General features: G+C 40.6%; 1 protein-coding gene across 2 annotated transcripts in view; it reads right to left on the bottom strand.

The window, feature by feature from the left end:
* KIT (KIT proto-oncogene, receptor tyrosine kinase) overlaps window positions 1-27,375 on the bottom strand; it is an 82,212-nt gene that overhangs the window by 31,171 nt on the left and 23,666 nt on the right. For both annotated transcript variants that reach the window (XM_040238228.1, XM_040238229.1), the window contains exons 2-6: window positions 15,554-15,823; window positions 12,041-12,322; window positions 10,840-10,976; window positions 6,439-6,610; window positions 1,627-1,816 (exon numbers count right to left, since the gene is read on the bottom strand). In XM_040238228.1, coding sequence (XP_040094162.1) covers window positions 1,627-1,816; window positions 6,439-6,610; window positions 10,840-10,976; window positions 12,041-12,322; window positions 15,554-15,823 — 1,051 coding nt within the window. The remainder of the gene's footprint in view (window positions 1-1,626; window positions 1,817-6,438; window positions 6,611-10,839; window positions 10,977-12,040; window positions 12,323-15,553; window positions 15,824-27,375) is intronic.

Below are 27,375 nucleotides of genomic sequence, written 5' to 3'. Positions count from 1 at the left end.
AGAGCAAGTGCTACCAGGGCTTCTGTTTTACACCAAGGTTATCACAGGTGGCTGTGTTCAGCACCATCATCAGGGAGTTACTGACATGGGCTCCAGTGTGGACGGAGCACTCTGGGTGGCCCTAGACCCCCAAGGGCCACAATCAACTCTGCACGGGGGGTGGCTTGTTCAGGCTCCTGTCACACTGCATACATTCCCTGGGCATTCACGCTCCTCTGAACTACTTACTGTTGCTTACAACTTTCAAATCCTGACCTCTAGTCCAACCTCCCTGTCCTACGCCTCTTTCCTCTCCAGACCTAAGCAGTCCTTTCCTCCCCAGTCCAAAGCACCCCTAGGATGGGACCGCAGCTCACCCGCATCCTCTTTCCCTCCTTTCCCCCTCCCTACCCTACTTCCCCAACTCTCTGCCAGATCTCTCTCTTCTTAATGAAGCCCTTGCCTGTGAATCCCACTCTCAGGAGCTGCATCCAGGGAACCTGACCTACAAAACATCCTACCTGAGTATCTCCACTCAAGATCCCACAGGCAAGTTCAAATTCAACAAACCCCAAACTCAGGTCACTGGATTTGCCCCTCTCCCTCCCACTGGAACGGTATCACCTCTTATCATCCAATCTGGCTGCCCCAGCCAGACTCCTCCCTCTTCCCTGCCCCTTCAGTCACGGAGTCCTTTAAGGACGAAGCCTGGACAGCACCCAATCCATCCTCCTTCCTCCAGCCCTTAGACTTTGGTCCAGGACAGTATCCTCTCTCACCCATATTTTCACAACAGCCAAGAGCTCCCAACTAGGGGGAAAAAAACACCAATTGTAACTAGGCACCAACCTCTTATAAGCCACTGGCTCTTGATGAGATTACTTAACTCATCGAAGTCTCAAATTCCTCTTCTAAAGAAAGGAGGGAAGTAAGCATGCCTCCTCATAGCATTTGTGAGGACTAAAATTATTGAGTTAATGTACATAAGGGAATGAGAACAGCGTATGGCCAGAAACAAGCACATACAACTTATCTGAGAATCGAATGAGAAGTCTGATGTAAAAGAAACTTGGGTTCATTGCTTGGCCCAAAGGTGCTTAACAATTCTTAGTTTCCTTCTAGCTTTAAAAATGTAACTAAAGGCACTAACGTGCCTCTTTCTCCAAAAAGAATTACTTACTGTGGCCCTAGTATATGCTAGTCACTGCTCTGAATTATCCTCAGAACTCTAGGACAGGACTCTCCTCTAATTTACAAATGAGACAGCTGAGGCACGGAATTTTGTGTGCTCTAAACGCATGGCAAAATGAAATGATGAAGACTCAGGGAGCAGCCCCAAACTTCCTTCTGTATCAGCTATTTTCTCATACATTGGCGGTTACAGAAATAGGATGAGGTAGCGGTTAAGAATCCACCTACACTGCAGGAGATGGGATTTCAGTCCCTGGGTCAGGAAGAGCCCCTGGAGAAGGGAATGGCAACCCACTCCATTATCCTTGCCTGGGAAATCCCACGGCCAGAGGAACCTAGCGGGGCTACAAGGCCATGGGGTCAAAAAAAAAAAATCGGACATGAGTTAGTGATGAAACAACAAGTGAAGGGGAAAGGTAGAACTGCATAATTGCCAGTAAAAGGCCCTTTTCTTACCTGATGTTACTTTCATTCTCAGACTTGGGATAATCGTCCCACTTATCAGTGGAGGTTCTGTTCATATATATCCACTGTCGGTGTTCAGGTTTGGGATATGCCTCATACTCAACAACCAGATCCACATTCTCTCCATCATTTACAAATATTGTTGTGTTCATCATAGGGAAGATATTAATGAATCCTTTATCTAACCACAGCAGAATGAAACAGAAAGAAACTGTTACCTGCAAAAATCTTAACAAATAACACAGCTTCATTTTTGGATTATAAAGGTAACTGACTGATTTCCAGTATTAACTGGTAGTGCCAAGTAGGCTGGTAAAGAATCCCCCTGCAATGCAGGAGACCCTGGTTCGATTCCTGGGTTGGAAAGATCCCCTAGGGAAGGGATAGGCTACCCACTCCAGTATTCTTGGGCTTCCCAGGTGGCTCCGATGGTAAAGAATCTGCTGGCAATGCGGGAGACCTGGGTTCGATCCCTGAGTTGGGAAGATCCCCTGGAGAAAGAAATGGCAACCCACTCCAATATTCTTGCCTGGAGAATCCAATGGAGAGAGGAACCTGGCAGGGTACAGTCCATGGGATCACAAAGAGTTGGACAAGACTGAAGTGACCTAGCACACCCTTAGCATACCAAGTAAGAATTTTAACTAGCCATTTTACATTTTGTTTTGCTCTTGGAGAATCACAGTCATAAATGAGAAAGAACACACATTGGAAATGTTTATTCTCTTATTTTTATCTCTTAAGCAACTCTGTTAAAGATCTATCACCATGGGATAAGTCTTTTAGAACTACTAGTCCTGATGCATATTATGCTAAAAATTATTTGGACTAAGTAGCCTATTCCTAGACCCAATATAATTGTATGTGATAAGAAGATGTCATAAATCAAGGAGGGGAAGAGAGCCTCAATGTTCAATAAAAATATTGGAAGAATGTAATTTAGTATTTAAAGAAAACTAAACTTAGATCTCTTATATCATACATCACAGATGATTAAGAACAGCATTTTAACAATTAAGCCATATTTTTAACTAAACAACAAAACTGACTTCTATTAAACTTTGACCAAGCTGGGGGTGGGGGTGGGGCAGTTTTCTAGGCTTTTTAGAAGCAATCAAAAAAATAAAACTTATAAAAGACAAATCTGAATACATACACATTTTCAAATGTCTACATATAGAAAAATTAATTAAGGTAATAGGAAAAAGAAGACATGAAAATATAGAAGGAAAAATAAACTAGTAATTTAAATAGGGGATCCCGTTTCACATATTAAAAATAGCAAAACTTCAATAGAGCTGTTAAAAATAATGTATATCCATTCTATGGAAAACTAGCAAAGCTAATTTGAAATAAACTTAATAATTTTGCAAGTGTAATTAAAATAGCATGCTGAATTACACATTGTAATTTGGCACAACTCCTTTAGAAAGCATTTCTAGATAAAAAATTATCTATTTTTCAGTTTAATACAGAGAACTCTTCTTAGTGAGGTAGATAGCTACATGCAAAATAGAAGTGCTATTTACCCTAGTCATAATAATCTTAAAAATGAGAAAAGGGAGAACTGGTTAAGTAAATAAAGCAGCCCTTAGAAATGGTTATATAATAATACAATGAAGAGCTTGAAAAAGACCATAATAAAATAATTGCCAATATTATATTTATAACCTCCTTTTATGAAATGTTTACTATGTTCCAAGAACTGCATTAGGTTCTTTAGCATATTTTATTTAATAATTATGACAAATATTTAATCTTACAGCAATACTGAAAGAGAACCTCGTAACCCTTAATTTATAGATGAGAAAAGAAACCAAGTCCTGGAAAGCCATATAGCTGGCTACCCAAAGGCAGAGACTAAACGTGAATATACACAGTGAGAGGCCGAGGCTGGCTTCTTACTGTAGCATACCCTAGAATCTCCACATACTTTAAGTGAGAAAGAGAACCTAAGATTACACGTATAATTAAAATCCTGTTGCAGTTGGCCTTGGACTGCAAGAAGGATGATTTTCCAGGCAATAGTACTGGAGTGGATTGCCATTTCTTCTCCAGGGTAGCTTCCCAACCCAAAGATCGAACCCAGGTCTCTCACATTGTAGGCAGACGCTTTACCATCTGAGCCACCAGGAAGTCCATAAACCATATACCAAACCCTAAAAATGGTTATAGCAAGTTAGTGGAATCATGAAGGAGTTTTAATCTTATTGTTTTATTTCTTTTTCAAAATTTAAGATGGAATTGTAACATTTAAGACTGTCATTCACTGTCTCTGGTACTATTTAGTCAAATATATTTACACCCCAGGCTTCCCTAGTGTCTCCTTCGGTAAAGTATCCACCTGCAATGCAGGACACACAGGTTTAATCCCTGGGTGGGGAAGATCTCCTGGAGAAGGAAATGACAACCCATTCCAGTATTCTTGCCTGGAAAACTCCATGGATAAAGGAACTTGGTGGGTTAGTCCATGAGGTCGCAGAATTTGGACACAACTTTGGGACTAAACCACTACCACCTACTGAGTAGATATCCTCCGGAGAGCATCTAACATGCAATTGGTACCCCACAGGAGGTTGCCATTAGAATATTTACTGTTTAGTTTCCTACAGATTCAGAATAAAAAAAAAAAAAAATGGAATCCGACTGTCCTTTGTATCAAGGGAAAAACATTTTTCAGGTGAAATTTTAAAAAACATCCAAATGAAATCAAGTTGGAAACCAACAGCTTGTTCTAATACCTGAATCATAAATGGTGCCCCTCTGTCATTCTTTAAGCTAATTTAAGTTAGTTTTGAGGAAATAAATGTTTTATCTGAAAGCTACATTAAATTTTCAGGTGCTCAAGGTTATAAATTCAAAGATAAAACACAACGCAAAATATAGAAATATCACAGGCATTATTATTTGCACTGATTTCTGTCACAATCATCATGAATAAAATACTAGTTCCTCCGGAGTTTTCTACAGTCTAGTTTGGTCAATATGGTTTTATGTCCTATAATAGAATGGAGTTTCAAATTCATGAAGTGTAAGAATTATTAGAATCAAAAAATCCTATCTGGCTTGTTATAAAGAATGGTTTAAGAAACTGATGAGACACTAACAGTTAATCAAGTTCAAACACTACACCAGGCACATCTATAATATCTGTTGCTTTTCTCCCTTCTACAGCCTTGGGAGTTAGAGGTTGTGTGTCTCGTAAGAGAAAATAGAGGCAGAGTTAAAGTGGGGTACATTTGAAATTTAAGTGGTAGAGCCCCAACTCAAAACTAGGTAGGGGTCATCCTAAAGTCTTGTGCTGCACATCACTCCACTCTGTGTCCAAATTCTACTCCCAGCCCCTAAAGATCACTTTTCTCTTGTCTCTTCCTGCTCTTGTCCCATTCCAACCCTCTCCCGAAACAGTACAGATTCAGATTACATGGCCCCAAGTCTTTCCAGTTATACAGTTATATTCTTGGAAATTGATGAATGGATTTTAAAAATCTGATTACATACAACAATATGCTCAAAACATCCTTACTAATTGCTTTCTGGAGCTGAAGCTGATATATCAGCATGCTCCCTAATCAACTTAGCAAATTAGCACTTATGGAGTTTAATATTTTAAAAGCATAGCCTTTTATTCAAATTAATAAATGGTTCACAATCATGTTTAGGGACAGAATAGTACCCTTTCTCTGGGCTAGCTCTGTAATTGCAAATAAAGCATCTTTTTCACGTTCATTTTGGTGAGACACTTTCCATTACAACATGAGCAGAAACACCTAACTCATATGAGATAATTGTAGGATAAACTGCAAACCTCTAACACTGTTACATAAATTATTGAAGAAATATGGGGTAAGGAGAGAAATGAAAACAAATATATAATTTTATTATTGATAAAATTATGAGGAAGAATTTCACCACCCTATAAGTACTTAATCAAAATCAAGCAATGAAAATACAGTGGCATCCCCCAAAAAAACCACCAAGAAAATAGATTAAATGCAAACAATACTGAGAGCCCAAAAAGTGTAAAAGAAATAATTATAAAATTACTATACTTTCCAGTAACTGAAAAACATCATGTACTTTACCAGTCTGCTCTCATTAAGTAGATGCTTGGGAAATAAGTATTTAATAAGATTGCTAGATCAGGGAAAACTAAACCAGTTGTGTATACCACGTATGATATAGGTTAGGGCACAGGTTAACATGTTTGTTTATGCTCTGTAGAAACAAGGAGCCATGCCCAGTGGGCTGCCTTCCTGAAGGTTTATGTTATAGACTGTAGGGTCAGAGGACAGGGTAAGGTGAGGGGAATACTGAGAAGGAAAAGTCAGTCCAGCCCTTTCTGCTGCCAAGTGACTAGAGCCCATGAACTATAAAACAATAAACCAAAAGGCTGAAGAACCTCACCAAAAGATCCAGAGAAATATATTAAGGTCTAAGCATACATCTTTCTCCAAAGAAAAAAGTCTCCATCCATTTCCAAACTCAGGTCATTCAGCAAGGAGTAAAATTTTAGGAAAAGCTCAACCTACATTTGTTGGGGTAGGGGGGTTAAGCAGAGAATGACATGTTCAAACACCTTCACAGTTACAGCTTTTCATTTGCCTCTATTAAATGGTTAGGACTTGCTTTTGTGCTCTGGTTGGAAGACCTTTTTTTTTTCATGTATTCATTCATTCATTCATTCAGTGATACCAAAATCCCTAAGAATCTGTTAACATTCCATTAATGTAAAAAGGAAACTATTAGGTAATTTCTTCATTCACTGTGCCAAGTAATTTACCCATTCCCAGAGATATTTACCTACTACTTCTAAGGTTGTTGTGACATTTGCTGATCCAAAAGTATTATTGGCATAACACATGAACACACCGGAATCATTCACTCTTGCTGAGCTGATAGTCAGCCTTTCCTGACGGAGATAACTGAAGTCACCCTGATGCCAGCTATTCTTCTTCGTCTGTGCTTTACTCTGCTGCTCTCAGAAGGGGAGGGGAAGAAAGAAATCAAAGATTACCATACAATTTATATTCAGGATCTTTCCTAGATAAATTAAAAATAGCAGCAATTAACTTCTCCATATTAGCATTCATTATACACTACTTAAGTAAGAATAATAAAACATCATGACAAGTCTGTCACTGGAACACTTCATATTACAGGATTATATTGAAAGATAGTCATTATTAATGATTGGGAAAAAACATGAAAATTCATTTCTTAATAATCACAGCATACGTAATTCCAAATTCTCTGCAGTGCTAAACATTTTTTTAAAAAACAGTGCCAAAATTTAAAAGCTAGTATATAAGAAATACTACATGATACTGATATTTTACAAGTCAGCATACCTGCATCCTATCAATATTTCCTGTTTTATATACATATTTGGAAAAGGCAATGGCACCCCACTCCAGTACTCTTGCCTGGAATTTATGTATTTTCTATTCTATAGCCCAGTGACTGAAAGAAAACACATCACTACTAACAATCATGTTCTATTTTATTGTTTATATTATTTTCATTAATAAAAGTAAATTTACAATGCTTAAGATTAACTTGAAAATTCATCCTATTGTTCTTATCCAGCAGAATTTTGGCAACTATTAAAGAGCATTCAGAAGTACACAAGACATGTAAGACCAAACCCCAAGTTATTTACACATGAGCTGAAGAAAAAAGGTTGTGCATTTACTCTTGTGATATCACCATCCTACTGTTAGTATCTGTCTGCACATAAGACATGGAGAGAGTTCTTGTATGGAAACCTCATGGGGAAAAAAACCATAATATAAACTACAACCATTCTCTGAAAAAATGAAACGGAATAGCAGAGTTTTCTGCATCTTCCAATTTTTTTTTTTTACACATTCCTATTACAATGGGGAGGGGTAGGAGGGAGAGGGGAAACAACTAAAAAACCCCAAAACAACAGCGGATATTGACATGGAACAAGATCAAGGGTGACTCCCTGTACAGGCTATGGTGGACCTATTAGCATTAGACCATTTTGACAGTACTGTAAAGCAGAACAATCCTTCTGGAAAGCAACTAGGAAGCATGTTCAGAGCCCTGATCAACTCCAGCAAATTTATCTCAAAGAAACAACTCAACAGGAAACAAAAGTTTCAAGATATTTGCTGAAGTGAAAAACTAGAGATGACCTAGTGTGTACCAGGTATCAAAAAGACTATGAATACATGAAAATTAAAAATGCTTATTTTATGTAAAAAGTGTAGAATGAGTATACCTTAAGACAGTAACCATGTGTTCATACATATGCATGGGGACAGAGAGAAAAGAAACATGGGAAAAAATGTGGGCAATATAGCATTTATAAGGACTAACCACATGAGACTGCAAGCACTTGAAATGCAAACTGAAGGGTGTTGTAAATATAAAATGTGTCCCAGACTTTAAAGACTTAATATGAAAGAAAGTAGCATAAAATAGCCCATTAATAATTTTTTTGTTGATTGCATGATAAAATATTTTGGATACATTGGACTAAATACATTAAAAATTGATTTTACTTTGTTTTAGTGTCATGTGCCTACTAGAAAATTTTAAATTACATTGGAGGCTCACATTCTATTTTTATTGCACAGTGCTGCTAATGTACAGTGGCAGAATTATAGCTATTTCTCTTTTTTCTCATGTTATTATATTTTTAGAAATTTTTTTTACACTAAAATAAGCACACATAAAAGCTGACTGCCAAAGCTAAATGTTTTGAAATAAAAAGAAGAGAAACCTGCTTGGTTAACTAACTGTGAGATCTTGGCCAAGTCAAGGATGCCACTATGGTCTCAAATTTTATTTCCAAAAATGAATAAGAGAATAAAAGTCTTTAAAGGCCTTTCTAGTCTGGGAGCACTGTGTTGATTTGAAGATACTCCCTTCTAAGAGTCTCCTAATAATTGGCAGAAATCTGACATTTTTGCTGCCTAACAGCAATTGTTAAGAAGAGACAAAGGGGAAATGACATTTTTCTCTGGCCTCTCCTAGTCCATCATGTTACAGACTTCTCCTCTGTAAAGGCAGAGAGACGATGGACAGGTCACATACTATATTCTACATTTACCGAATCTTCACTCTAGTTTCTACAAGAGCCCAGGAATCCATTGTTAGGGAGCTAAACAGGACAATGAATACACTGGTGCTGGAAGGAATAGTTTGTCAGTAATTGATACAATATCAACATCCAAACCTGGAGGCCATAATTTAGGATACTATCAGAGATCATGATTAAAAGCAGTAAAAATATGAGAGTTTATAAGCCTTAGCAAAGCTAACCAAGATTTACAGTATTGAATAAACTCCAAGATCCTCTTACATTTTAAAATAAACAATTGCAAAAGCTCTCTCCAACACTCAGTTCACCCTAAATTTCACTGTGAGTTAAACATATCCCAAATGATTCAAATCAAATTCTATAGATTTTAAAAATAATTTGATAGTGCTATAATAGCACTAAGTATTCCAAATTAAGCCAAAGGATGTCAGCAAAAGATTCATGGATGAACTCTGGCATTCAGCCATGAGCCCCATCTGCAAGTCACACGTTACATAGTGTTTGCACGTGATTTGGTTTTCCTTAACCCTTGGAGGTACGCACTGGGATTTCCCCAAAGAGCTCCCAACACTGCAGCCTTATCTACCAGCACCAGTGGATTAATTGGGAATGGCAAGCAGGGCTCCTGGGAAAAAATGGTTCAGAACAAAACTGCCTGGGGCAATTTATTTCTCATCTCAGAAAGGCTAATTTTCAAGTTATACAGAGGCTCAGCTACACACACAGTCTAAACTGTTCTCTCATCTGAAATCAAGGATCATAGAAAGGCAATTAATATGGGATTGTGTTCTATAGGGTTAGTCAAAAATCCATATGTAAGCTATTGTTTTTATTAGGTTATATGATATGAAAACTAGGACTTCTTTCTTGGAGACATTGGTTCCATTCTCCTAGTCAATGGCAGACTTCACTTAGCAAGGTATCATCCATCACAGGTCTGCAGGAACACCATCATAATGCTTTGCATTATGCTAATTGCCACGGTTACTTATTTAGCATAGGATTCTCTAAACAGGCATAAAATTGCCAATTCAGAGCATGAGGAGGAAGAAGAGGAAGAGGAAGAAAAAAAGACAGTATTTTCTTCCTTCCAATGTAATACATACGTGTGTACTGAAGAAAAACTACGATAGCAAATTAACTAGATGGCCAAGATTATACAAACAGATATTATTGAAAAATCAGCCAATGGGAATCTTAAAAGCAAAATACTAGGGAAACTGGACATTTCAAAGTCCTTGCTATTAATGTGAGTGAATTCAGAGGGAAAAAACCCTTCAAATATAACTAGCCAAAATTTATTAAGATATGCCTAACACAGTATCTGACAAATAGTAGACATTCAATATGCATTTGTCAAATGAATGATAACCTAAACATGTCCAAATGCTTCATATTGAAGATAACCATTTTATTAATAGCAACTAAAACAAATAGAAAACCATTAGCAACCTGATCTCAGGTAAGCAGTCTCAAAGGAGGAAATCAGACCCATATACAAAGAAATCCATTTCTCAAATGGACAGGCCTTTTCATGGGGGAGGGAAGGGCTTCCTGGTTAATATCTAAGATCATGTTTCTTAATATGGAAGGGGAAAATGGCAACTTTTCACAGTATTTTAAATAATCTGGCCTGAGTAGTTTCCATAATAACTTTATAAAAATCAAGGTAGCTATTCACTGAACTGTTAATTTTTTAAAAAATTTTCCCCACTAAAGTCATTCAGAGAAACAGTATAGAGTAATAAGTCTGCAATTTTCAATTTTCTCAAAATAAATTTATAAAATGACATTTGTTTGTTACTCATAATGAATGTACATGTCTGCATATGGTGCTATGAAATGGGGAAATACGCATCTCCACACACTCGACAGGTCCACCTCTAACAGACACACCAGCTGAGCCATACTCAGGATGATTAATAGACTCTCTCAGAATTTGAAAAAGAATGCATACATATGTACTACTGAATCACTGTGCCGTACAGCAGAAATTAACACAACATGGTAAATCAACTAGACGTCGATAAAATACATTTTTAAAAAAATAACACTTCTTTAAAGAAAAGCCTTCAAACCTCCCTCACAGCATGATACACTGAGGAAAACGGAGAAGATAATCCACTCACCTGGCTGTTTTCCTTTATCCACATAGAGTCCACGGAACTAGACACGTCTTTAATCAAGCACGTCACTGCAAATTCCTCTCCCTCCCTGAGAAGATAGCTGGTTTTGGATACAGACACAACTGGCACAGCTTTGATGGCTAGAATAAAATGAAAAGTGGCCCTCAAACAACTGGTTGCCTGTAACTTAACATTTTAACTTACCATTTTTCCTAAGCCATGCCCAGCTCACTCTGTGGTCTTTTAAGTAAAATATAAAGTATGGCACTAACCTATCTGTTTTACTTGTGTACTTGAAGAAATCAGGAATTAAACTGTGTGTCCCTCAAGTAAATTAATATAGAGTGAAAAAGAGAATGTCTACTTTGAGATGATAATAATCCTGAACAAAGCTAGGTAGAAACCCTAGCATAGTAAAGCTGTCTTTATCTTTACTTCACGTGATGGTTTCATGAGGAGGTGACCAACAACTAATTACATCCTTTTAACCAAACAGGCAACTTTCCCATGTACTGTAAAATTAATATTTTGATTATTTCTTAAAATGACAGGTCTTAAACAATCAAACTTTCCTTAACTCCAAAGAGAACCCTTTTCAAAAGCCTTAACGATAACTACTCAATAGCTAAATGCCCTCTGGTATTGAGTTAGTTGTTCTCTGAAATACAAAATTCTAGGTATCCTCCAGCTACCAAAATATTCTACCTCATGTCGAATTCATAACAAGGTCCATTGTCAGCTGGTACTTTCCTTCTCAGATTGTGAACAGTCTAAGAAGGCATTAAAATTAAATATTTAAGGAGGAAGTCAATTCACAGATCAACAGTAAATCAAGGAGTGAATAATCTGTATGCTAATCTTTTCAAACAGTGTAAGGCTTCCCAATAAGTTTTCCTTGAAAGGAACACTGTGAATTTACGAAACTTTGGGATGTCCTCATGTCAGTAGGTTTAATGACTGTCCCCAGGACCATCTAATTGCTCTTCCCTGGTAGACCCACCCAGCTGGAGGCAGGTCTTGGGCCAGTCATACAGTATGAGAAATGTGAAATAAAGAATTTACAAGCAGCTGGCATTACTTTGAGGCTGGGAGAACCGATCAGAGCAGCCGCCTGAGTGACCAACATACTAAGATGGACCAGTGAGAAGTCTTTTAAATCAATGGATGTTCCGACACCTAGCAGAAAGCAAACAGGGGCCTGTACCTGCCCGCACTTTCAGGGTGAATTTCTTCGACAGCATGGACTTGCCCTTCTGATTCGCTGAGCAGTGCAGACAGAGCCGATGGTACTCGCGCTTCACATTTCTGATTGTGATGCCTGCCTTGGGGTCGGCCACAAATGTCAAATCCTTGGGGAGAGGTTTCCCCTCACACCCCGTGAGAGAGTAATTGGTCACTTCCGGGTCTGTCAGGGGACAGCGAACCAGCGTGTCGTTTTCTTCTTTCCCGTACAAGGGAAGGTCAATCAGGAAAAGCTTCTCAGGGTCTACGGCATAACCGATAATCAGTATTTCAAACAGCACGTATATAAAATGACAATAAAAACATTTTATAAAGATCTAAGATGTTGCTTTCGGGGACTTCCCTTGTAATCCTGTGGTCAAATGCTTCCACTGCAGGGGGCACAGGTTTGATCCCTGGTTGCTGCTGCTGCTAAGTCACTTCAGTCGTGTCCGACTCTGTGCGACCCCATAGACGGCAGCCCACCAGGCTCCCCCGTCCCTGGGATTCTCCAGGCAAGAACACTGGAGTGGGTTGCCATTTCCTTCTCCAATGCATGAAAGTGAAAAGTGAAAGGGAAGTCGCTCAGTCATGCCCGACTCTTAGTGACCCCATGTACTGCAGCCTACCAGGCTCCTCCGTCCATGGGATTTTCCAGGCAAGAGTACTGGAGTGGGGTGCCATTTTAGGGAATTAAGATTCCGCATGCTGAGTGGCTCAGCCAAAAAATTAAAAACAAAAACAAAAACAAAAACAAAGCTCTCACACAGCAAAAATCCCCAGTAGCCCAAATGGCTGCTGACTTTATTCTTTGCAAATGAAAGTAGAATTTATCTGAACTATACTAATAAGGAAAAGGTAACACTTAAACCATATGTCAGTCACTAAGATTGGACCATTACACATTTACCTTTCTCATTTAATCCTCAAAACACCTATAATGTGATGGGCGCTATCATTATCACCATTTACAGATAAACCGAAGTCTCAAAACTAGCAACTCTCCTTAAGTGATGCGGCCCAGAAATGACTAGAAAGAACTCAAACCCAGGTCTGAATGATACCACAATCTGAGCTCTTAAAACTCTGGGAATATTTTACTATAATATTTATAAATATAAATATTATAAATTTTTTATTTTTATTTTAAATTTTATTTTTAAATTATAAATATAAATATTTATACATATAAATGTTTTATTATATTTATGAATATAAATATTTGTAATATTTATATAATATTTGCTTTTTTTCTAAAATGGATAACACTGCAAAGAACATAGGCCAAGAATAGTCGGCCTGATGACATCTAGTAGTGTGGGGTAAAGTGTTCTCCACTAACCCGAGTGACCTTCTTTCCGGAGTTCACAGTCTCCAGGACCCTCCAGGTTCTGAAAAGAATCTAGAAAACTATCAGGGGGCCACAGAGTACAAATAACATGTGGTCCGTGCTCTATTCATATTCCTTGAAAGATACGTATAAATAGAATTTCTGGCAATCAAATAAATTGATACGCACAAAGGAAGCTTACGAGGTTCAGCAATGCTGTGGCAAATACATGACTGTCCAAACCAGGACACTTGGACGTGAAAGAGGTACAATTAGTAATTAGCTGGGATACCTGGCATGGACTGGGAAAGCCTTAGGCCGACTGGGACCTCTATACAAACCTCATTCTGTACACACAATATGCTGCCACCTCTAAACTGTGTAATGATCATACAGACGCATGGTTGAGCCAACAGATTACACTTAAAACGTTTTTTCATCTTTTGGCCAGACTGTGCAGCATGCGGGATCTTAGTTCTCCAACCTGGGATCAAACCCGTGCCCCCTACAGTGGAAGTGTGGAATATTAACCACTGGATCACCAGGGAAGTCCCCAAAATGTTTTTTAAATGTCCTTTCCACATGCAAATTGAGTGCTCCACATAAACCAATGACATAATTGAAATCCACTTATCATATAATTTTGACCAATTTTCAAAGAGTTTTCTTAAATGAATTATGCACCTCCCAGCCTAACTAATTTATTCTGCAAATAAATTATCTCATAATGGCTAAAATATGGTTTGAGGCTATAGTTGGTTATTTTCCCACTTATTCTTCCTCAGTCACTTGAGCTAATGCCCCGATTTCCTTCACTACCATAAGACAAACTATATAGGCATCTAAACATCTTAAACTGGTAATAATTAAATATAGCTCTAAGTTATTGAGGATGACTTCCCCTATAAAGAAAACCTGAGCGCTCTGTGAGACTGATTTGGCTAATGCAGCAGTTTCCCTATTTATTCAGACGTCTACCCATCCTATTAATAAGCAGAATGACACTTCATTACCACCTGGAAATTACGGAGTACCTTCTTGAATGTCAAAGAACAGAACACGGGTGGCTCAACAATTATGGAAACATACCCAGAGGCTAGCTGTGGCTTGTGAACATGTATTTCTTTTCAGCTATCCGCCCAGGAAAGACTAAAAGATAAACTAAGGAGAGGCAGTTTCAGTTTCATGGCAACCTTCTTTATAGCGAACAGGAGAGTCAATTTTACTAACCTTCCATAGAGCTAGAATGTGCATTAATTCTGTCTCCCTGAAAACAATTATATAAGGAAGACAGAGCAGGTGATCTTATCCAAGTGTTGCTGTGAGGAACCGTGACTCCAGAGGTTACTCAGATTCACAATCTAGGACAAATTTATTGGATCTTCTTCCACAATATCACAGATGAGGTTGCAAACCCAGGACAAGAACTGAAACTATTTCTCCTCCTATAACCTTGGTATGTCTCTTAAGCTTTAAGTATTCTAGTTTTTACACCAACAAAAAGACCCCTCCCCTACCCCTTGCCCTGGCCCCACCAGGAAACCTCCTTCTGACAAGGTTATTAAAAGCACAAACACAGATGAATCACGGCATTCATTACAGGAAATGAGGTATAGAAATCCAACCATCACATTTTCCTTTTATTTCTCAAGGGTCACAATTTTTTAAATGAATGAACTGACTACTATTAAGAATTCAGGAAGGACAGAGGGTGCTTAACCAACTGAATTGTTTCTGGAATTTACTCTCTAAAAGTGGGTCAATTCATTTGAAGCTTTGGTCTGTTTGGGGCCTTTAGAGGCCTTTAGTTCCCCGAAGTGTTTTTACTAAGTGGGAATATCTGGGATCTCAAGGCATTAAAATGCCGTCTTCCCAAAGGGCCTAATTTATTCTCAGAGTTTACTGACACCACCAGGACAAATGGGCTAAACCATATTGTAACCTCATTAGGAAGAGCATCACAGCCTTACAAGACCTTCAGCTGCAGTCAGACCCGAAGCCACTGTGTATCAGAAGATGCGGGAAAACTAACCAAGAAAATTGTGTTTTATGCTTTCTAGACCCAGCCATATTTTATCCATGACTCAGCTATCTATATGTCATCCTTAATTAAGGACAGGATATAAAGTTCTCTAAGCATAGCATCAAAGAAAGCTGAGCATTTACCTCTAACAAACACATAAATGGAACTGCTCAAGCCGCCTTTATTGGTGCATGTGTAATTGCCTGTATTTGTGGCCTCTGCTTTCTCGGTGATCCATTCCGGGTTTGTCTTCTCACTCAATTGACCCAGGATCTCAAAAGTCCACTTGACAAATCCTGGATCAGTGCATAACAGCCTAATCTCGTCGCCAACACTGACAATTAACTCTGATTTTGCTGGATGGATAGATGGTAGAGACAGTTCCCCTGGACTCACAGATGGTTGAGAAGAGCCTGCCAAGAAAAACGAAAATCGTGTTGAACATGATCTTTTTCTTGGGCGAAATAAAGCATTTTTTCCAATATTGATTTCCATCTTCTGTGTACTTGACAATAAAAATAGGACAAAGCTGCCCAGCTATTTATGGTGAGAGAGTTCTGTTTAAAGTTTCTAAAGTTCATCTAGAAAATTAAGTTATTTTCGGCAACTCTCAATTAACCCTGAGGGTCACCCTTGGTATGCAAGCCAAGACTTGCTGGATGCCATGGTATTCTCTGGGTTAAACATAACAGGGTCAAGTTTCCACTCTGAGTATGGGCCACTGTGATGACACTGACATGCTGACACCCAGTCTAGAAACAACAAAAACAAAACCTCACACGATTAAACACAACAAAAAAACTACCGGCCCATCACTCTTTAGGCAAAATATACATGATCATTTTAGCCTGGCTTTTCTTACAGCTTTGTGAATTCAGTTATTTCTATGCAATTCTCTTTATTCGGTGATGGTCATTTAAAAAAAAAAAGATCTTTGTGTTTCAAATGATAAGGCAGAAAATGAAAATCTTATTTTAATGATCAGATCATGAGATTTCATAGCAGACGTTGGGTTGCAAATGAAAATCTTATTTTAATGATCAGATCATGAGATTTCATAGCAGACGTTGGGTTGCAGCCTGATCAACCTAATGCCTACAGAAATTTGCTACATAGCAAACTAAAGATACAAAAACTAAAAGGAGTGCCTGAATAGCTCAGCTGGGAGAGGGTCAGACTAAAGATACAAAACTAGACTCTGAATATGAAACTGGAACCTTAGAAAATCACAGCAGCCATTTATTCATTTGTGCATACAACGCATACACGCATCCGTTGCATGAAGGTAAGTATCTGCTCATTACTTACGAGCTGCAAAAGCAAGCACTGTGTTAGATGCTGGGAGAAAATCCACGTGGAGGGGACACACAGTCCTTACACTCCAGAGCTTAAAGTACACAGTGTTCAATGTCAGAATAATGAAACATAGATTCAAGACAGCTTCAGGCTACAGAGAAAGAAGTGCACTGGATTTCCACAGTATCAGAAGAGGAGGAAGAGCAGACAGACAGATACCACAGACAGGCACCAGAGACACTCGTGCACAGTGAGATACCCGAGGTCAACTAGATTCAAGGAGATCAGTGAGAAGTTCTGGCCCTCAGGTCAGCAGAAGCCACAGAACTCAGTTAAGGATTTAAGACAAAAGAAGACGATGTGAGGCGGCCAGAGAAAGAGCACACTAGTGGTGACGGCGCCATGAAAAACACGGAAGGTTGACTCATGTACAATCCGGGCGAGGGGGGCGAGGGCACCAGGATAACAGAGCTCCCTGGGGGGCTTTCAGCCACTTCTGCAGGATCATGGGGGGATGGTTCATGTGCCTTGGGGAGGCACAAGCCCCCCTCCACACATACAACATCAGAGACAAGAACTGACGTGGGTTCTGAAGGAGCAGCAAAAGCCGTCCAAGCCAGTGGAGGAAGCAGCGGGTGGGCGGCAGGGGCGGCCAGAGGAAGCCACAGCAGGAGCCTCTGCACACGTTCAGGGCAGGGATGGAGATAAGGTGAGAAAGGGGCAGAGATGGGAGAAGCGGGACACCTGCTCCCAGGTGCTGCACCTGGCCAGCAGGTGGACTTCTCACCTGATGATGTGAAAGTCAGATGGTGGGGTAAGAGCCGTACCTGTGAAGTTATAAGACAGGATCAAATAATCCAAGGAAACGGTTATGTAGAAAAAGAGGGACACAATGAGTACTGGTCGCAGAGTTCTTCCAGCTAAGAGTGGGTAGCAAAGAGCCAAGACAGATTTTTTTTTTTTTAATGGGACCATCAGAAAGGAAGGGGAGAGGCTAAAAAAGACAAGGGAGGCAACACATCAAAAGGTTTCCAAGAGAAGGTGGATGGGTCCCAGGGCAGATGCTGAGCAAGATCAAAGGGAGCGAACACAGGTCCCCAGATCTGGTTAGGAAGACACCACAGGAAATCCAATTTCAGTTGAGTGGGAATTTCTGTTGGCTTCAAGGTTAAGCCTGCAAGTGTAGACCTCTTCCTGGAGAACTATGGCAGGAGAAAGCACAGAAATAGATCTGTAGTTAACACTTTAGTAGCAGTTAAAAGGTTACAAGTTTATAGAAAAAAAAAATAGGAGGTATGCTGACATCTGAGGATAGCAGGAACAGAATCCACAGAGAGGGATGGCCCAAAAGTGCTCTACAGAAGGGCTGAAGTTGTCCCCTGAAGGGGTGTATAAGTCACCAGTCTCAGTTTAGTTATCCAGACAAGTATTTCATCTGGGTGCCTTCCAACCATGCCATCAATTATAGCCCCATGATGTCACGCAAAGTACACCCCAGATCAGAAGATTCTGGGCAGCTTTGAGTCATGGAAGATTCAACAATAAAGTGAATTAGTCATCACATGTTACCGAGCACCAAGAGTAAGAGAAGTGCTATGGTCCAGACTGTGTGTGTCCCCAGACTGAAGCTCTAAATGGTGGAACCAGACTATGGAAATGAAGTAGTTGGGGTGAGTTTTAGTCATACAGACTGTTAAATAATGAAAATGGGCACAGTGGTAAGTGAAGATGCTGGTTTTTCAAGTATTTATCTCATTTAAAAATGAAGTACTTTCAATTTAATCCAAAAATTTTAAGAATTTATACTGCAAACGTATTTCATTCTGGGCTTCCATGGTGGCTCAGGGGTAAAGAACACAGCTGCCAACGCAGGAGATGCAAGTTCAGTCCTTGGGTTGGGAAGATGTCCTGGAGAAGGAAATGACCACCAGGGTCCTCTGTCCATGGGATTTCCCAGGCAAGAATACTGGAGTATGCTGCAGTAGTCTTTCTTCAGTTAGTTATTATAGTGAAAGCAGTAAGGCATCCTAGAGAAGAACTTGACTCTTTTTCTTTTTTTTTTTTGAGGTTTCTAATTTTTTTAAATTGAAGTATAGTTGATTTACAATTATGTGTTAATTTCTACTATAAACAAAGTGATTTGGTTTTATATATATATATATTCTTTTTCTTACACTTTTCCATTATCGTTTATCACAGAATACTGAATATAGTTCCCTGCACTATACAGTAGGACCTTGTTGTTTATCCATCTAACTTACTTCCCTCAGTATGATCACATCTAGAGATATGACTGTCCAGATTTGCATCTGCCAGGATGCAAGCATGTGATCCTTAAGAAAGTTACCAAGCATCTCTAGCTTGGTTTCCTCATCTGGAAAGTGGGGACAGTAACAGCACCTAATTTATAAAGCTATTATGGAAAGCACTCAGAACTGTCCTCAGGCATGCAGAAAACACATAGTAAGTACAAGACACGATTACTCTAGAAACAGTCTCATCTTCCCTCCAATCAGTCCTGACATTTCCTATGGAAGTAACTGGGCCCATCATTTCCCAGATTTCTGCCTGACTTCTCTCTCCTTGGCAATAAATCATACCAGTCATTCGCCAGAGCCTCTGTCACACATCCCTGTACGTCTCTCCACTCCTGCTGCCCTGATCCCAGACATCATTTACAATGTCCAGAAAGAACATCCTTTCCTGAAAGATCTCCATGCCTCCAGCCTCCACTCACCCCACCCCCAAATCATCCTGCCTCATAACCCTGAGACCCATCAGCCTAAAACACTTTTTCAACAGCCCCAACACCAGCCTCAAAAACCCGAACAGAGGCAAGCAGCAGCTAACGCTGACATCACGCACAGCTTACAGAGCACTCTCATGGTGTTAATTTCTAGCTGTTTCCTCTGGACCCAACCTGCCTCTCCAATCCTTTTAGCCTAAGGATCCTGTGAACGCTCTTCATTCCATGCTACGCCCACCTCTCTGTCCATGCACCCAGGACATAACTACTCCATTATTTTGCCTCCTTATCAGGAAGAAAGCCCAGTCTTCATGGATATTGTTTGCTCTCTAACTATTCCAGGTCACGATCACCTGTTCCCACTAAACTCTCCAAAATCTTCAGCTACATCACCCATTTGGCTTCTCATGTACAATAGTGGTCTACATCTAGATCTTACCTCTGCCCACTCTGGGGTATTAGGGCCCTCAGAACAAGGATCATAAATCGTACTCCCTCTCCACCCCAGCACAGTTACACAAAAATTCCCTTCAATCACTGACCATATAAAAGATTGGTGGAAGGACAGGTTCCGAAACACCTAGCCCCAGTAACAAATGTCAAATATACTGACCTCTTCTCCAAAGGAGGACAATGTCTATTCTGCTGCTCTACTAAGAAAAAGTAATGGCTTGATTCATCCATTAAAATTACTATAGATACCACCAAAAGAAAAGCTTTCAAATTTGAGATCACTAGCTTATACTTTTGGAGAAGGCAATGGCAACCCACTCCAGTACTCTTGCCTGGAAAATCCCATGGACGGAGGAGCCTGGTAGGCTGCGGTACATGGGGTCACGATGAGTTGGACAGGACTAAGCAATTTCACTTTCACGCATTGGAGAAGGAAATGGCAACCCACTCTAGTGTTCTTGCTTGGAGAATCCCAGGGATGGGGGAGCCTGGTGGGCTGCCGTCTATGGGGTCACATAGAGTCGGACACGACTGAAGCGACTTAGCAGCAGCAGCAGCTTACACTTTAGAGTTAAAAAAAAAATAAAATTTTAAAATAGTCACCACCAGAAGCATTCAGGGTTTTTGATGTAAGTTCGACCCACAAACTTGAGCATATACTAGAGCGTGGCTGTGGATATTATTTATTCTCTTTTCTCCAAACTATCTTGAGTGCTGTTATAATGTTCTCTCTCTCACACACACACACACAAACACAAAGATTAGCGATTCATGTTAAATATATATATGTATATATATACACACACCCACACATATACACATACAAACACAGACATATATATATATATACACACACACACACACCTTTATATTTAAAAGTCAATATCAATAAATTAGTCCAACTGAGCTTTGAAACTGCTCTGGAATCATACATTTTGAAATGTATCTGTATATAGCAAGTTCTCAACAAACATTTGCTGAATGAAGTTTTATCTATGTCAGGACCATTTGTGTTTGAAATGTACTTCCCTAATGATGTTTGACTAATAAAAACACTAAGTTATTTTCTGTTTCCTGAATATGTTAATTAATGAGTCCTCCAAATATGACAGATGGCAAAACCCACCATTCTGAGGACCAACTAGTACAGTGAATGATAGCTGGGGGCTAGGAACTCCAGGATCTATTCAGAAAATATTCATTCCAGCTATCCTGCTTAAGTGCTGGACCTAGGAGACAGTCCCTGATCTCAAAAAGCATAAATAAGAGAGGAAAAGGGCACTTACGAATAGTCAACAATGCAAGACTCAATTCAACCATACCCAAAAGAACTGAAAGCAGGAATGCAGATACCTGTACACCAACATTCATAGCTGCAGTATTTACAATAGCCAGAAGGTGGAAATAACCCAATTGTCCATCAACAGATGAACAGGCAAGTGGTGTATACACAAAACAGGAGTTAAAAAGGAATGAAATTCTGACATGCTGTAACATGAACTTTGAAAACATTATGCTAAGTGAAATGAGCCAGACACAAATGGTTAAATATTGTATGATTCCTCATATATGAGGTACGAGTAATAGGCAAATTCATAGAGACAGAAAATAGGAGAGAGGTTGCCAAGGGCTAAAGAGAAGAAGGATTGGAGAGTTACTCTTTTAATGGCTACAGAGTGTCTGTTTGGGATGATTTTCTTTAGGACATGGCGGCAGTGGTACATCATTGTAAACACACTTTAATAGCACTGAATTAGACACTCCTAAATGGTACTTTTTATATTATGGATATTTTGCCACAATTTTTTAGAAACTTAAAATCAGTAATTCTTAGATTTAAAATCAATAAATCAATAATAATTAAAATTGATCTAATTTAAAATCAAGGTCCAGGTGAAGCCTCAAACTTTCTCAGCCTCCTTGGCTCTTTCTTATCTGACCACTCAGACCTTCAGTAGCAGCCTCTGTGAGCCCCCCAAATTTATCTTAAATCCACATCACTAAAAATTAATCACTGTTATTATTTTTATTCGTTCCACACAGCTGTGCTTAAGGGCATGAACACTACCTTTTCTTCCTAGCTTTCTACTACCTTATACAAAGTAGGCATTCATAGAAGAAGCTCTTTTAACTCTCCGGGCTGAATAACCCAGAGTTTTAAATCACACTGACTACTGCCCAAGAGACTTGAATACTCAAGGCTACCAGATTCTTCTTCCATCCATTTTTCCTTCTCTCCTCACACCAGCTGAGTCCTTTGGTTTTATTTTCAAACCTGTTTATAGAATTTGGACTTGACAGTATATTATATATAAATTGTGTGTGTGATAAGTCGTTCAGTAGTATCCGACTCTGTGTGACCCTATGGACTATAACCCACCAGGTCCCTCTGCCTAATACTAGAGTGGGTAGCCATGCCCTCCTCCAGGGAATCTTCCCAACCCAGGGATCGAACCCATGTCTCTTATATCTAAGCACATGTTATGAAAGTTGATGAAATATGAGTATGTTGTGGGGGGAAAGCTGTCGATTCTCTGATAACTAAGCAACACTCTTACAAGGGTGGCTCAATTGGAAAAAAAAAAAAAAACACCCACAAGTACTTCAAGTTAAATGTGGGTGAAACACTAGAAGAGTGAGAGAGGGCCTTCAATTTGCAAACACGGGGGGATTCTGCATTCCAAGCTAAAATTAAAAATTGCAGACTCTATATTGTGGGTGTGGAGGACAGCAGCTCAGAACGGTCTGAGAATGCCCATCAGTCAACCCAAACTCAGGAAAGGTTTTGCTTCTCCATCAAAAAGAACAAAGCTATCAATTTTTCTTTTCTTAAGCAAAATAAGCCCATTCGAGGTAGACCTGCTATTTTCTGTAATCTCTGGATTCAAAGACTCATTGAGAGTCCACACTGGACTTCTAGAGAAGGCTCTTAATGACCCACATAAGTAGGGGTGACTTGCTTGAGCACAGGAGGCTCCCCAGGCATCTACAGTAGTGGCTGGACCATGTCAACTGTTTATTCAAACAAGTCTCACCTGTCCTCCTTCACAAATATCTAAAATATCCTTCACAAATATCTAAAGCTGCAAAAACCAGATTTACAGCTTAAGTTCAAAGTAAGGAAGTCATTACAAAACCTTCTCCTCTTTGGACACAAATAAAAGGAACCAGGCAAAATAATGGCACTGAAGAAGACCCACGTAGAGAGGCTATTCTAGTTTTGGGGAAGTAAAAGCTAAGTGCAAAGCTCTACTGCAATTCAGCTACTCTTTGGTTCACATACTATTCAACCACAATTCATAATAAAAGAGCTAATGATTTGTATATCCTACTGTTTCTGACATACTTTTATATTCCCACAGGAGCAAACTGGATAAAAATCAAGATGGAAGGATTGTAGTAATTGCCCACAAGACCCATGAGGCTTTAAAAACAAGTGGATCATACTGGAAATAGAATAGAGCTGGGGGAGGGAGGTATGAGCTCAGTGAACACAAGTCATTAAAAATGCTCTTGCCCAGTGGCAGGGAGAGTGTGAATCCACTCTGGATCCTCACGCAAACTGAAGGAAGCCTTGCCATGGAGGACCCCAGCATGGTCCCCATCCCACAATGGTGAAGCCATGCCACCAGAACCATTAAGAAGTCACTGGTGTCAACATGGATCTATCGCAGGATTATTACCATGGTAGTGAACTAGATGCTGGTGGGGAACTCAGTCTTGCAAAGGAGACAAATTCAATGCAAATGAAGCAAAAATACTGAAAGATGACAAACAGGTCCCAAGACTAAAAGGAGGCAGCTGTCATTCTGCCCAAAATGAACATGAAAAGCTCCACGGAGAGGCGCTGTGAGAGCTGAGCCAGGAAGACTTTGTGTGTTTGTATGTGTCTGTATGTGTGTTTGAGGAAAAGTTCATCCTATGAGGACCCCATGCCACCCACTAAACTGCGAGCTCTCAGAATCCAAAGCAAGGTTTGCACCCATCTCTAGCCTCAAAGCCTCACGGGGTACCAGGAATACACAAAGTGCTCAGTAAGTACACAGTGAAGGAATGAGTACATACAGGTGCAGGATTGGGGAAGGTAATTTAGGACGTCACCTTACAGAGCAGTGCTTTTCTCAGCTAGAAGATTGCTTAACAGTCTTCTTGAAGGTCAATTTCACTCAGTGACAAGTTACTGTCAACGTTTGTTTTATATTACAATACATACCGTAAAACAACAACAAAAAAATCAAATGCATCTTTTCAGGGGGGAAAAAACATGAGCTTTCAAAGAAACTGAACTACATCCCAACTACACACTTCCAAACACATCACCCAAATCCTGAGTATCTCCAACCTTGAAGAGCACCTCCACAGGTAAATCTGAGAACAGTCCTAAATGGATCATGTGAATTCCAATTTATAATTGTCCTGTTTCTGATGGATTGTGGCGGGGTGGGGGTGGGGGGTGGGGGAGGGGTTGGGCACGGGTAGGAGAAAAGTTCAGAGTTATCTTTAATTTTGTAACATAGAGATTTAAAGGACTCAACTGAGTAGAACTCACTGCCTAAATCTACTTGGTTTTAGACTTGAGATGAATAAAAAGTAACTGACACAACTTCCTCACCATCCTTTAAGTCTCTCACTGTAATATTCCCATGTTTGGGGACTGAAAAAACATTTCCTTGGTACAATGCAAATTTGTACTTAGCTTTTGAAAATAAAAGAAATTTTCTCTCTGCATGCTAGGTCTTGGCACTACTTTAGGTCCAGGATATTTAGGGATTACACAAAATCTGTTTCCATGTTCGAGACGGTTTACGGTTTCAAGTAATAGCAATAGACCATTGTAAAATGATCAGCCATTTGAAAGTCAGTTTAAAAATCACAAAATAACAAAGATTTCCTGCAGCACAGCTTTTTTTTTTTTTTTTAAAGCAACTCAAGTGTCTTTCAATGTTGGTCTAAAGATTATGAATTAATTGAAAGAAAGAAACCAAAGGGCAGAGAAAGAAAACCTGGAGTGTTAGTCATTAATCGCACAGAGAAAGGGCTCAGAAACAAAGCCAGCACTTCTGAAACGTGTGTTCACGGATGCAGTGGTAATTGAGCTTCTACTATTTTGCCTGGGTGGGGCCAAGGACCAGGAATACAGAGCAGGGGACAGCAGCCCAGTGGGGAAGCTGGACTCACACAGATAATAACAGTACAATGAAGCAAGCATAGGCAAAAAGGGCGATGGGGGCGGGGATGGTAAGAAGAGGGGTCAGAAAGGATTCCTAGAGCTCAGATTAAAGAATGTGTGTCACCTGGCCAGGCTGCATGCAGACAGAGAAGGTGGTCTATCAGGTCAGGGACCACAAGAGCAAATGTCACAGAACCAGTAAGGTGCATGCTTAGAAGTCATGTGTTACTCAGAATCCCTGCAGCATCAGGCTGTGTTAAGGCCAGAGACCCAGGAGGGTCTCTGTCGTGTTAAGGAAGTGAGCCTGCCCTGATGGGGAGCTACTGGTGCATGTTTTGGGGGCACCCCTCTGGCAGCAGGGGAGGACAGTACTGACAAAACAGGACTAGAGACAAGAACAGTCAGGAGACTAGATCCAGACAGGAGCTAATGAGAGCATAAGCCAGGTGTGGGGATGGACAGGAGAGATGGGCTTACTGGTGAACATGGGGCCTTGGGATGCGCTGGATCTGAGCAGTGAGGAAGTAAGAGGAAGGAGAGAAGACACCCCAGTTTGCGGCTTACACCTATAAGAAAGGGTGCCAAAAGACTAGAGGGGGATAAAATTGATTTAGAGATATGTGGACCAGCAGGCGGTCGCTAGAAGGTCCCGCAAACCCAGAGCGGGTGGTGGGGGAGATCAGGGCCGGAGACATACTCATCAGCACCCAGTGGGTGGTCAGAGGGTGGTATGAGGGGTGTCCACGAAGTCATCCACGAAGGTAGTGGAGACTACAAAGAACAGAGGGGCCAAGAAGAAAGTGACAAGGCCCAAGGTGGCTGGAGTAGGGTAGAGATGACGAAGACTTGATTGGTAAGAAAGAAGCAGGAAACTCCAAGCTAGATGGTGAGGAGAGACTCCTAGAAGGATGCTAGATTTTGATGGCAGCGGCGGGGGCGTGGGGGGGAGGGGAGCAGGAATGGTCAGAGAACCAGTCTCAGTCTTCAATACAGAGCTGATCACTGACAGTAGGGAGGAGGGATGAGTCATAGAACTTACACCACTCATTTGCACCCCTGACTGCACACCAGCACCCCAACCTCCCAGCCCTATACCACGCCAATTCCTGCAGAATCTCTGATGGTACTGCAGTCATAGGATATGGGAGAAGAGGAGCCCTGAAAGCACGGCAAGGGAAGGAGGGTCAGGAGGGGAGGGATGAGTGGGGGAGTTGAGGGGGGAGGACTCCTGAAGTCAGTGAGTAGAGGAGGCCCATGTGAAAAGGTGGGAGGATGAATATCCACAGGAGCAGGCAGCCAGGGTGAACAGCAAAGGAAGAGGGAATGGGAAGAAGAGACAAAGAGGAGAGATAGCAGAGAAGGTCCCTCGGCAGACCTGATGGAAGCACCAAGGGAGCTACTGCCTGACCGCAAGGGCTGATGAATGTGGCCACGAGCTGCATGAGGCAGAGTAAAAACACTATTATTTTTAAGCCCCTCTTTCTTTGGACCTGTTCTTTTCAGAAAAATATTCATGCACAAAGGAGCCATGGGACCACACGTGGGTCCCACATTCTGATGGACGTCTGAGCAAGAGTGATTCATTCATGCTAGGAAGGGATGTCCCGTTGTGAACGGGGGTGCCCTTCTCCAGGAGGCAGGATTGTATCCCCACCACCCCCTTCACTGGCTCACCCTTCTGCAGGCTTTCAGCCTGGATGGATTCACCTGTGGTTTGGGCTCTTCCTGCCTCTGCTCCCGAGAGTGGTTTCCTCCTGGGGCCAGAGTCAGCCCCTCTATTTTCCGCCTTAACCACATGGACTAACCCAGAACTAATAAATCACCTGTGTTGATCACACCTTTCCTGCAGTACTGCCATTTTCTGCTTTTCTGGCTGTTATTATGATCCTGGGCCAAATCACGCAGGCCTGGTGCTCTGCTATAAAGCATGTCCCCACTCAGATCCACCAAGTCCCCAACTGGGAGCCTCCCTGTGCTTGAACCCTCAACTCCTTCCTTCCATCGGCTCTCCACTCACAAGTGTGCCATCTGGTGGCAAGAGAAGACATCCTTGGGCTGTTTTTGATGTTTGAAAAGCACAGCCAAGATCAAGATGTTAGTTAGATGTTCTGCACACCTGTAAGGAAATATACTAAGAGGACTCAGCATCAAGGATTCGAGCTTTCAATAAATGCCTTTTAAAGATACAACACCTGTCAAAGCTTTTCTCAGGTTGGAGGCAACAAGCAAAGTTATTAATTGGCTGGTATCTGCTAAGATATTTATTATCTGTATGTTTTAGATGAAATGTGTAATTGGAT

The sequence above is a fragment of the Oryx dammah genome, unplaced genomic scaffold, assembly GCF_014754425.2.
Source record: "Oryx dammah isolate SB20612 unplaced genomic scaffold, SCBI_Odam_1.1 HiC_scaffold_3, whole genome shotgun sequence".
NCBI lineage: Eukaryota > Metazoa > Chordata > Mammalia > Artiodactyla > Bovidae > Oryx > Oryx dammah.
Note: the sequence above shows the minus strand (reverse complement) of the source record. Positions and strands in the feature narration are given on the sequence as shown.